General features: G+C 46.9%; 1 protein-coding gene across 6 annotated transcripts in view; it reads left to right on the top strand.

Annotated features, from left to right (window-relative positions):
* PRICKLE2 (prickle planar cell polarity protein 2) overlaps positions 1 to 12,519 on the top strand; it is a 195,414-nt gene extending 182,895 nt beyond the window's left edge. For all 6 annotated transcript variants that reach the window (XM_073350993.1, XM_073350998.1, XM_073350997.1 and 3 more), the window contains one exon: positions 9,532 to 12,519. In XM_073350993.1, coding sequence (XP_073207094.1) covers positions 9,532 to 10,400 — 869 coding nt within the window. In that variant the 3' untranslated portion in view covers positions 10,401 to 12,519. The remainder of the gene's footprint in view (positions 1 to 9,531) is intronic.
* Positions 12,520 to 13,191: the final 672 nt, after the last annotated feature.

Here is a 13,191-nt window from a genome sequence, read left to right as displayed (position 1 = left end):
GCTGGAGCGAAGGGGGCTGTAAATAAATATCAGTAATTTAAGGGCATCACCCCGGATTTTGTAGTCGTAATTAAAAAACAAATGCCTGAAAAAAGAGAAAATGGAAAGTTAATGGTACATTCATCTATATTATGGAAACACAGCACTACTTAAATATTACCCTCATGTCTCCTCATTCCTCCATGGAGGGTCAATACACATCTGAGACCATAATCACGACTAATATGAAACCCCACTACTGCTGGATACCTCGGCAACTGAGAACGTCTCAAACCCTGCAGACATGTGTATTACATTTGTTGCTGCTGACACCTTGAACCGAGGCCATTGTGGTTTATAAGGCAAAGCATAGACAGCCTAGCTGCAAAGTCACATTAGTTGTAAAAGCTCCAAGGCAACGGGGAGCCCAGTCCTTGTGCACAGTAATGAGTTAAAATGGGTGACACCTGGTTAGAACCCACTTACTGGCACTTGGTCGATCAAGCAGGAGATACGACACTTAAGCAGAGCCGTTATTACCATTCATTATTGTTAAAGTAAAGCCGTTATCCTGCAAAAAAGCCTTTTGCATGGGCCCAACTCCATGCACTGTGACTAATATCTTAGGAGATATCCCAATAAAGTACCTTTTGGCCCAAAGCACTTTACAAATGATATACATATGATGCCCTTCACTGCAGCTGCGCCTGGAGAGGTGGGTACCTTCAGCCAGCATGCGGCGTGAGACTGGGTGCAAGAGAAGGATGGTACAGGACACCAGGGCAAATCCGTCGTCTTCCTGAATGCATGATGGATTTTCTAATGTTTGGCCAGAGCAATCAGGACATTTGAGCCAATATAAACCTAGCTTCTTGGAGACTTTTAGAAATCGTAGCCCAATTGAAATCAATGGCAAACTGACGTCAGTGGGGACAGCCCTGGTGTTTGGATCACTAAGTCATCTCCTGTAGCTCACCCTCAAAGTTCCACTTGCATTTTAGGTGCTTTAGACATTCCACAGCCTGTGGTTGTGAATAGCCTAGAACACACGTCCTTGCTTTGCTCACTTTCAGAGTCCACAGCGTTCCTGATATCTGCGTCAGTGCCATTGATTAATGAGCTAATTTTCTCCTCCAGCAATCTCAGACCAGTGAAACGTGCTCCTCGTTGCCAAGGTCAACAAGATTAAAACAAATTTGGAGTCTCTAGGCCAAGTTATTTTTTGACAGATTAGGAGGCAAAAGTTAGGGGAAATCTTCTAAAGTGAAGCCCACCTCTTTTTTTTTTTTTTGGACCCCCTCATATTCCACGGACACCCTTCTCCAGTTTGCTTCAAGCTTGGTAGGAAAAAAAATTATGCTGGCATGAGATCGTCTTTGTGAAGTTTCAAGTGGATTTGGTTTAGTTTTTGCAAAGTTATTTCGAGTCAAGTTAAGCCAGATAATGAAAAGCTGGCTTCCCCCTTAGCTATGGCGGGCCTAACCTCACTCCACGGGTATGGTCAGAGTAGCTTTATGATGATATGCAGCTGCTGGACAGCTGACTTACTTCCTGTTTGCTTTGGAGTGTCTTCCCTCCAGGAACAGCGCTGGGGGCTTCTCAGAGTGTGTGCAGTAGCGTACCCTGCAGTTGTTCAGCAGTGATTACAGTAGATGTTCTCAGAACTAGGTTCAGGCTGGAACCAACAATTCCCCCACTCTTCTAAATCTTGATGTATGTTTAATAATGAGGCTCCATGGGTGAAGAGCCCCAAAATCCCATGGGCCTAAGAAGTGCTGCTTAAACCCCACTCTTGGATAACGCTGCATCACTTGCCCTGTATTCCGAAATCGTTTTCCTGTGTGACTTCCAGTTCTCAAGAAAAATAGCTGTGTGTGTGTTGTGAGTGGGGAAGAGTCTGGAAGGCACTGAGCACAATTAAAGATCTAGGCCCAGATCCACTGAAATTACTGGAAGTTGGGAGCCTAAATACCTTTGTGGATCTGAGCAGTACAGCCTAGATCTCAACTCTGTCACACTGTTTTACGTTAGTATATCTCCATTGATGTCAGTGGGGACACACTCACATAATGGTTACACACCCCGTGTAATGGAGTGGACACTCAGGCTCCTGTTTCCTCAACTGCACCTTATTCAGTGAACGCAATTTATATTAAAATGTACTAGGAATCCAATTGGGAGAGAGACAATTCTGGAGCGAGCAGGAGCCCCTGGTATAAACATGGCCCCTGGTACAAATCAGAGCAACCCAAAGGCTGCTCTAATTTACACCTGGCTGCCCATGGCCCCAAGGCATTGCTCTGGCAGCTGGAATTAGCCAGACTGCAGAGGCACTCCTGACACACCCTCTTTTCCCAGCCATCTCCCCAGTGCCCAACTGCTGCGATGGGGCACGGCTTAGAACTACATCAGCTCAACAGTAGCTGAGTGTTCCCTATATGCTGAGGAACTGGTTAAAGTGGCACCTTGCACCTCTGGGGCCTGTAGCGGTTACTAGGCATATAACTATCCCAGTACTGGGCCCTGTTAGAACCTGCCACTTTCAAACTGAGCTCAAAGGTACGTTGAGGCAATGTGGATAAACGTCACGTATAAACCACAAGCTTCCACAGCCACCTTGTTAACCATGAGTTGACTGCAATACAAATGACCAACGATAATGTCAAAAGGCTTCAAATCACGCAGTAGTTCTGTTGCACAATGGGTTGAGCCAGGGGATCTGCTGTTAACTACTACTGTAGCTGTGGTTAACCATTTGTGACTATGTCACACACTCACACATATATACACACACACATTGTCTCAGGGCCAGATTTCCATAGGGATTAGGCACCTAAAGATGTCGATGTAGGCACTTTTCTGCATCATTAGATGCCTAAATAGCTTATCTGCTTAACGTCCCATTGAGTTTCCTTTCGCATTTCTCTAGAGCCTTTATTGGAGAACCTCAAAGCACCTTAAAGGCCAACTCCAACCTGCCCCTTCCGCGCCCCCCGCCTTCCTCGGTCATAGAGGTTCCTACGGTAGCAGTGCTGTTCGGGAGCAAAGATCATGAAGCAGATGCACAGTGTGTACAAGACATGTCACTTGTCCCAAACTTTTCCTGTGAGGAGATGGGAGGGAGAAAGCATGGGAGAAATTTGGTTGCAGGAGTTCTGGGGGTCTTTAGCTTTTGAAAATTGGTCCTATTTTTAACTGTGTAATTTATATAGAAAGTCTTATATAGGCCCAGTGTATTGGTGAGTCCATCAGAGAGGAGAGGGCCTTTCTCTTTGGCAGACGTTTAACTTTTGCTTGAGAACTTTTCTTCCTCCTCCTGGTGCTCCGTCTGCCCCTTTCTGCAGTTCTTATGGCGACGTGCCTCTTGTCCCTTTCCATCAACAGGCAAGCATTGCGTGGCCATCGCGTGTTCTGTTGTCAAGTAACCTTTGGCCATGTTTACCCTCTGCAGTTCTGTTTGTTTTCACTATTACAGCTGTTGTTACCTGCAGTGACATTCTTGGCTTGAAGTTCCATGGATTGATGGGTTGCCAGTATACAAGAGTAGGACCGCGTGGCAGCCAACCAGAAAGCCGCATGCCATTTATTTTCCTTCTGACAAAATTGTACAATGTGGAAACATGTTGCCATCCTCAAGACATGGCCTCCTTGAAGATGTAGCCCCACCCAGCTCAATCTCTAGCCAAGTTTTTAAAGGAGGTCTGTGTGGACATTCAATTTATGTCAGTCACTGGCAATCTTATCACACCTCTGCTGCTTGTGGCGACTCCGTGATCATCAAACACAAATTTCAACCTAATCATCAATGCCCTAATGACCCGCCCTCTCCTCCTTTGGACATCTTTGAAAAGGGTAACAGCTCTAAGGGCACATAGCATAACGTAACTGTCTGTATGTTGTACTCCCTTCCACAAACTGGAAAGAGTAAGCATTTAACAGTTTCCCTATATTGCACAATATCACTGTTGTAAGAAAAATATATTTAACTAAGAATATCAACTTTATTAATACTCTTTTGAATATGGAAACAACCAAGCACTCTTGGATCAATCACCCCCAAAAGCAAAAAGCTCTGTGTAATTCGCTATTGGACTCCAAGCACGTAAATCTTGACAGCCAGGACTGATGAAAGCTCCTTTCTGATCTTTTAGATTTCCCGCATCTTTCTTCTGTCTAAGGTTACAGGCTGGGTGTCGGACTCAGGCCGTCACTTGATGAATTATCCTTTTGTTCTTTTTCCTCTGGGTAACTTTATTAAGAATTTATCCATTGTTGATGATATTACACAAAATCAATGGGGTGGGACCGAGGGGTTTGAAGTGTGGGAGGAGGCTCAGGGTAGGGCAGAGGGTTGGGGTGCGGGGGTCAGGGCTGTGGGGTGGGGCCGGGAATGAGGCATTCACAGTGCAGGAGGGGGCTCAGGGCTGGGGCAGCGGGTTGGGGTGCGGGGCGGGGCTCTTGCTGGGGGGTGCAGGCTCTGGTGTGAGGCTGGGGATGAGGGGGTTGGGGCATGGGAGGGGCTCGGGCAGAGGGTTGGGGTGAGGGGGGGATGAGGGCTCTGGCTGGGCGTGAGGGCTCTGGCGTGGGGCTGCGGATGAGGGGTTTGGAGTGTGGGAGGAGGCGCAGGGTAGGGCACAGGGTTGGGGGGCAGGGGTGAGGGCTGCGGGGTGGGGCCAGGGATATGGAGTTTGGGGTGTGGGAGGGGTGAGGGCAGAGGGTTGGGAGTGAGGGCTGCAGGTTGGGGCTGGGGATGAGAGGTTCACGGTGCAGGAGGGGGCTCAGGGCTGCGGCAGAGGGTTGGGGTGAGGGCTCTGGCTGGGGGTGTGGGCTCTAGGGTGGGGTGGGGATGAGGGGTAAGATTCCTTTCCTCTCCCAGGCTGGAGAGCAGGCAGAACTGGATTACTGGCATGGCTGTGCAGAGCATTACGACTGGGGATGTACACTGATTTAACTGGATTTGTTGTTTTAACTCTTATACAAATATTTCAGCCTAGTAACCAAGATGAAAGGAATCTAAAAGGGTAAATCTTCATTAATGTGCATAGGGAGGTAAAGGCGGAACTCTATTATTGGGGACATGGCCATCCGGAAAGCCAGATATTGTAAACAGGTATTTCTCTACCTATTTATGACTCTTCTCGGTCTGCGCATCTCTTATCTTGGACAATGAAAATCAATCAAGGTGCTTCCAAGTTCTCAGTGCTGTAACACTCGGGTTGCGAACACGTGATGGAAATTTGTCCTTGCTGTAAAACCAGTGTTTTCAATGGAATTTAAAAGCATAACAGGGGGAATGTTTTTCTGTGGGTCTTAAGGGTTTGTTTTTATAAAGCTCTTTTTTTAGATAAAGTGGAGCTGTCCCCTTACTAAGGGCTTGTCCACGCTGGGGATTCACACTGAGATAAACTGTACCTGCACAAGTCATGGTTAACTGGGCATGGATTGTCTACACTAGGGGCTTGCACAATTGCAGCTACGTTGGTGTAAAATCACCCAGTGCAGACAAGGCCTGCAAACCAGACAGTCTAGTACCCACAGCAATGCACCCCTAAGAACCACTTATAAAGGACAAAGGAAAGAAATGCCAACTCCTAAGCAAAGACTGAGGCTGGAGATGAGGAGTTCACAGTGCAGGAGGGGGCTCAGGGCTGGAGCAGAGAGTTGGGGTCGGGGGGGGTGGTGAGGACAATGGCTGGGGGTGCGGACTCTGGGGTGGGGCTGGGCCGGGGATGAGGAGTTCAAACTTTTGGGTGCAGAAGGCTGGCTCCCCAGGGCTGGGGCCAGAGAGGACTCCCCACAGCCCTCTCACTGCCAGCAGGAGCGAGATCTGCGGGAGCTCGTCTCCTCCCCCTCCCCCCCCGGCACGACACTCACCCACACCACAGGCTACCCCTCAGGAGGTCCAGACAGGATAAGCCCCCTAGGAGTTGCCTGCCAGGGCGGGGGAGGCTGACATGCCACTGCACCTCCTCCCTGCCTCCAGCACTGTTCCCTTCTCAGGGAGCAGCCGCCCGGTCCCCAGGGTATGGGGGAGGCGTGCGGGGGCAGCAGGTGGGGAACATTAGTGGAGCCAGGTGCCCGGGGCCCTAAATTTGCTGAAACATGGGCCCATACAACTCACCAACCTTGTCTGGAGCCACAAATGCCAGAGGAGCAGGCAGCCGATGTGAGTTCCCCACCTTCCCAGGGGCGGCCATGGGGCTTGGGCTTCCGGCTTCCTCCCTAGGGTGGCGGGCGGCAGGCTCTGGCTGTGGGGCTCCATCCCCCAGCTTCAGGGCTTCAAGCTCCGGCTACGGGCTCACCAATCCCCCATTGCCTCTGGACCCCGCCAATTCCCTCGGCCCTACATCGCCCCGGCCTCCGGTGCCTTCCCACCCACTCTATCCAGGGCTTAATTTGTCACCCAGTTTGTGCTGGGGCTGCGTAAGTCTGCCGTAGAAAAGTGATATTTCTGTGTTTGTTAATATCACTTTTCACTGCCTCCCAGCTAGCTAGTAAATCTGCTGTGAAAAGTGAAGATTAACAAACATACAAATATCAGTTTTCACAGCAGCAGACTTACTAGCTAGCAACTCTTTAAAAAAGGAATCTAAAAAGCAAAGGAAATAACAAAAAAGACATGACCTTGCAAAGCACCTTATTTAGTTTCCATTCTGTTTAGGTCCAGTAAAGAAAAGGGACAATTGTACATTATTTTTTTTATTGAGTCAGCACAAACCCCTACTTAAATAAATGACAGTGATTTGAACGTGGATATGTGCATATTTGTTTTTCCTAAGGTTAAGTATTTTAGGAAAAATTATCAGAGTGGCCACCAGCAAGAGTTGGTGGCCGCACTCTGAGGCCACCAAAAAATTTCTTGTGAGAACCCCTGGCCTAGCGCATCATGGGCACTACCTGAAATAAATGATCATCTCTTTAGAATTTCATATCTCGAACATGAGAAGAGCCCAGTGTGACATGCATTTCCTTTGCACATGTCTTGATTGGTGGGATTAAGGATCCTAAGTTATCTCCTGGATAATTTAAAACCATTGTTCAGCTGTAGATCTACTTCCATATTGTATGTAACTCTCCCTTGACAGTAATTTTTATTATTACTGATGATGAATTAAAGGAAGTGGAGTGTTTTTAACAGAACCTCATGGTTGGAGCATGGGACTGCGGGGCAAGAGATGTGGGTTCTAATGTCTGATCAGGGAAGGCTTGCTGTGTATGTAAGGAAAATTATTTGCTCTCTTTCCCTGTGTCTGGTTCACAGGATATTGAGGCTCAATCCATTGCTGCTGTGGAACTACACAGAGGTATTTGAAACTATAAATGCAAAGTGGTGCTGCTGTTCCTTATTAGTAAAAGCCAGTTATTCCTCATTTGAAGCTTCACGTCTGTGACATCCCCAAACTGATTGCTTGAGAAGGGACTGGTGTGACAGAGTGGGGAACAAGGAGGAGGGGAAGATAACTGCTCAAGCAGCAAAGATCCATTTGCCAGGAAAATATCAATAGTGATGACAGAGGCGGGGGAGATGAGGAAAGGAAAAATGAAAGTGGCATCAAGCATAAGGCAGGACTGTTTCTAAACAGACATTATGGGCGGGATTTTCAAAAGTGTGCAGGGTTGCCCTCAATCTGCCCCCATTAAAGTCAGTGTGGCCAACCCCAAATGTTCCAAAATCATGAGTCTCATACCCCCCAATCATGAGATTGGCTTAAAAAATAAAAATGCACCATTGGTTTATTTGACTTCTGGGGTTTGAGTCTTTAGGAGTCACATTTTTTAGCTTTTCTCTATAACCATTAGGTCTAGAAATATACTTTGTTTAAAATGAAAGCTGAGATTCTCACATAATAACATGACTCCAGGAGTTGGGGCTGGAAGAAAAACACGAGAGATCGTCAGACTCATGATAAGAGTTGGCAACGTTGCAATGGTAACACTCCCATTGGCTTCAGTGGGATAGGATAAGCCAAAACTGAGCGCATTTGATAATCCTGGTCAATCTTTGAAGTTTTCTGTCAAGTAACAGCTGCTTTTCAGGGACCAAATTATGCAGAAAGTCCAGAGTAACATCCTGATTTTGACCAAAGTGCTCTAGATTTAAACCATGGTTACTGAGAGCAGAATTTGGCCTTAATAAAATAAAGTTTGCCAGAAAATGGCTTATGCCAAAGAAGTCAGGCTGCGGATTAATCAATGGAAAGTTTTATTAAGTAAAACAGAGCAATTTATTTGTGATTTTTTTCAACCAATTTACAGAGTCAGAATGTTTCAGCGATGGCATAAGGGGCATGCATCATGCTAATGGTGCAGAGATCTTACCAATTAGTTTGCGCAGAAAGGTTATCAAAAAATGCCAAAGTCACCCTTCGCCCTGGGATTTGGGCTAAACTAGACTGCAACTGAAATCCCTTTTGAAACGTGGCATCTAGAGAATGCAACATGAGCCTTGGGCACAACCAGTTGCCAGGCCAGTGGGCGGATAGTCTCAGCCTCTCAGGCTGGGAGAGCAGAACTGGGAGGAACAGTGAAGGGCGTGGGTTGTATTCTAGTTCCCGTTCCCAAGGGGATGTTGAGCTAACCTGTGCTCTTGTAACAAGCCCTCTACTGCTGCTAAGAGCCACTGACTTCCCACCCAGTTGCCATTCTGTACGTCTCACTACTAATATTAGCTTGCTCCCCCATCCTACAAGAGGAGGCTCTGGGACAGAGAATCAGCACAAGGATCCCTGATCATTCCCCCAAAATGAGGCAGTTCCCCAGGGAGGCTAGGGCCAGTCTGCACTGGTAAACCCCGCTCCTGTGTAGCAGTCCGACTCCCCTTGTGGTCCTTCTGGGGCAGCTTTGCAGAATCCCAGCACTGTCTCAGGGAGCTCCGTGGCCCTGGAGGAAAGGTGACGTGTCTGCCTGGCTCCCTATACCTCTCCACCACAGCCTGGCCAGGCCCTAGGCCTGCCATTAGCCTGGCTCCCTATACCTCTCCACCACAGCCTGGCCAGGCCCTAGGCCTGCCATTAGCCTGGCTCCCTATACCTCTCCACCACAGCCTGGCCAGGCCCTAGGCCTGCCATTAGCCTGGCTCCCTATACCTCTCCACCACAGCCTGGCCAGGCCCTAGGCCTGCCATTAGCCTGGCTCCCTATACCTCTCCACCACAGCCTGGCCAGGCCCTAGGCTTGCCATTAGCCTGGCTCCCTATACCTCTCCACCACAGCCTGGCCAGGCCCTAGGCCTGCCATTAGCCTGGCTCCCTATACCTCTCCACCACAGCCTGGCCAGGCCCCAGGCCTCCAAAGTGGGCAGGTATACGGTGCCATGGAAGCAACTGTTTCCTCTTTCCCATCCCATTTGTGGGGGACACTGTGCACCACTGTAGTGAACTGGCTCATGTCTGTTTGCACCAGTGCCCTCTCCTGGGTGACAGAATTGCTCCTCTTTGGGTCACATAGACCATACAGTACTCGGTTTTGCCAAGCAAAGTGCAGCTCCTCGCATTGTGCAGTTGCAATGGAAGATTCTCATGTTAACGGCCTTTTTTCTCCTCCTCCCCACCAGGACTCTCTGCGGACTGTGGCGCCAAGCGCCAGGAGCATCTCTCTAGATTCTCAATGCCTGATCTGAGCAAAGATTCTGGAATGAATGTCTCAGAGAAGCTGAGTAACATGGGGACGCTGAATTCCTCTGTGCAGTTTAGAAGTGCCGAGTCAGTCCGTAGCCTCTTGTCTGTGCAACAGTACCAAGATATGGAGCCGACCTTGCGCGACCTTGCCAATCCCGTCAGTTACAGAGAGATGCCGTCGCATGGAAGGATGCATCAGAGTTTTGAGTACGACAGCGGGATTCCAGGGAACAAAATTCCTGGACAGGATAGTGTTAGGCTTCCCCCTATGAGCGAGCGCACCCGCAGACGAACTAATCTCCGGGATGACGATCGGCGTTACCGCCCGCACAGACCCCGGCGGTCCAGGCGCTCCCGCTCAGATAACGCCCTCCATCTGGCCAGCGAACAGTGCTGTCGATTGAAAGAGAGGCCCTCGCCGCGAGCCAGAGAGGACTATGACCAATTCATGCATCGGAGAAGCTGCAGGGAGACGCTGGAACAGGGCCCCCGCAGAGACCTGTATGGTCAGTGTCCAAGGACTGTGTCGGATCTTGCTTTGCAGAACCATCTGGGGGAGAGGCGGGGCCCCTACTTTGCCGAATATGACTGGTGCTCTACTTGCTCCTCCTCTTCAGAGTCTGGCAACGAAGGCTATTTCCTCGGGGAGCCAATCCCGCCACCGGCCCGTCTCCGATACGTCGCCAGCGAGGAGCTCCCGCTCAAATATGGACCGTATGGCATGCCCAAGTCTTCCACATTGGGTGGCAGAGGACAGTCGCACAGCCGAAAAAGACACAAGAGCAAAAACTGTATCATATCGTAACAGTGTCACTGCCTGGGCACTTTCTGAGAATGTAAATTAACTCATAACCTTGCACTGTTTTAGATCTTATATGCGCTTTTTATTGTAACAAAAAGCCCTGAAGACCGGGGATTTGTCAGAAGGTTGTAGATTGGCTTCTATAAGTAGTCATAAATCGTTGGCACGGTGAATATATTTTGCACATTTTACTTTGGAAAAAAACAATTCACTTTAGCCTGGAGTATTTACCTAGTATTGTCCCTCTTTTTCCTAAATACTTCTACTCCTTTAAGTCCAGTTTGTCTGTATGGTTTAGTTACCCCTGTTCACTGTAATCAATAGCTCGTGTTCTCCTAATGCGCTTTGGTTTTCATTACCCATTTTGGTAAGTAATTTGTCTCTCAGTCAGTGCTGGAGTCTAAGTTATTTCCATGATTGTTGTAAATGCAATGTAAATGAGAGTTTGGAGAAAATATTTTTGTATTTTGTAATATCAGAGGAATTTCTATATCTTAGGAGTCACTGGGAAACGGCATGCACATTCATAATTGTTTTCAGCCAGAGCTAAACAAATGGTACTTCAGAATTCCTTCTCATTTTGCCATCAAATGTATTAAGTATATCAGTGAAATCTTGGGGGTGGGGCAGGATTAAGTCTTTTCATTCCTGGGAAATCAAAAGAACATTTTATGCTTTGTTCAATCTTAAAGAGGTCTAGATGGCGTTTTGGAGTCTGCTCACACCTTCGATTTTCAGTTACTCTTATCAGTGACATACAGGAGTCTTTACAATTGCAAAAGTGACTTTTTTGTCAAATAGAATAGAACCAACTACCAAATGTCTGCAAAGTTTTAACAACCAAAGTTGGGGAAGGAATTTTCCATCTCTGTAGAGAATGCTGATGTTACTAAATTTTGAACTATTATTTGGAGTAAATAAAAGTGTAAATGGTGCAATTGTGTGATGTCAGCATGACGTCGTTTTGAGTATAGAATTGTCTTATGGTGCTCTAGTTTCCTGGATTATGTTAACTGCTGTTCATTACCAAAAGGAATCTTCAACACTGCCTACTACATAGATCATTATAAAATGAATACAAACTAATCACATTGGGCTTCATTCCATCTTGGAGCTATGCCCTGCCAAGTTCCCTTGGAGGTCAATAGGAGTTTGGCATGCATAGTCCAAGGGTGGGATTGAGCCCATTATTTGGAGCTAGAATCAATCTACAAAAGCATCAACATGGTAGAGTGTTATATAAATAGGACTCAAATGTATTGTGCTGTGGTGGATGTGAGTTTTTCTCTGTATGCTTTAAACCATTTGGGTCCTGACATCAAGGTGTGTCCCCTCCTGTGCCCACATGGGACAGTGCAGAGGGCAGATTTTCTGTAGGGTTGTGATATGGGTGCAGTTTCTTTCACATGTTCCCAGCCAGGGTGTTGCCAGGTCACGACAGCTTTTGTACTATACTGTGGAACCAGTATAGTACTCAACCAGTCGCCCATTGGGGTTGATGGTAAAATTCCCATTGATGTCAGTGGCAGAAGGAGCCGAGGTACAAAGGCATTTAGGTGCCTAAAGATGCAGCAAAGTGGGATTTTCAAATGCTCCTAAGCAGGTCAGACACCACTGAAAGTCAATGGGAGTTAGGCACCTAGTGGGGTTTACAAAAGCACGTGTCTGCATAGTTAGGCACCGAAAGACCTCTATGCTCCTGACCCATTCCTGCAGTTAGAGCCACAAAGGCAGATTCCATTGCAGGATTGGGACCAAACGTAACGTGTTTTGTAACTGGGAACAAACTATTGCCTGTCAAAAGCAGTGAATGCGGGAAATCTTGAAGATGGAGGTCTCCATACCACAGACTATTGCTAGGAAATTTTTGTTGTTTGTAAGGAGAATGTGATGATGATTATTTTTTAAAAAAAAGAGAGAGACACGACCAAGTATTAAAACAACAAATGTTTTTCCAGTTGGAATAAATGGAAATATTGATCCAAAGGGGAAAAAGACCAATGTGTGTGTGTGTGTGGTTTTTTTTAAAGAATGTCTATTACTTGTGAAGTTATGAGTCATCGTTTTCATTTATTTTCAGTCTGTTCTATTATTAAAGCACAAAAACTAACTAAATCCCCTAGATCAGTGTTTCTCAACTTTTTTGATACCAGGGACCTGCTTGCTGCCTTCCTAAACTCTGTCAGGGAGATCTCAGGAACCGGCTCCGGTCCACAGACCAGTCATTGAGAAACACTGCCCTATATGATTTGATTTTGATGGTTTATTGAGAAATCAGCATCGTCCACATATAGGAGCTCCTTGGCAATCGGCTGTGTTAATGTGACTCTGATTCACATTTTACACATGTATGGCCATTTCCTCAACTGATGAAAATTGGCATAGCTCTCTTGGAATCTAGAGTGACACCAGTTTTCATCAGGTGAGGCTCTGACCTGTAATTTATAAATCATTTTTCTTACTAAGAATCCCAGCTTTTTAGATGGTATCCAAAAGAGTTCTGGTAAGTAGGGTCAGTTGACTTCTCTCAATGACAAATATGACATTAATCGCAGGGTACTTTATATAATTTTGCGTCTCAAAAATACAGTTTCACTCATTGTCACTGATTAAAAAACACAATTAATCTCTTAGGTCCGCACACTGTCTTTCAGATCTAAGTGCTTCACATAACTGAACCTCCTGAGAATTAACTCTCACTTGTATAGTCAATTCATAAATTTCTTGGCCAACATTTACAAGGTTACTGCCTTCTATGGCTTTGCATTACCAACATTAAAATGGGAAGAAAAGT

The sequence above is a fragment of the Lepidochelys kempii genome, chromosome 7, assembly GCF_965140265.1.
Source record: "Lepidochelys kempii isolate rLepKem1 chromosome 7, rLepKem1.hap2, whole genome shotgun sequence".
NCBI lineage: Eukaryota > Metazoa > Chordata > Testudines > Cheloniidae > Lepidochelys > Lepidochelys kempii.
Note: the sequence above shows the minus strand (reverse complement) of the source record. Positions and strands in the feature narration are given on the sequence as shown.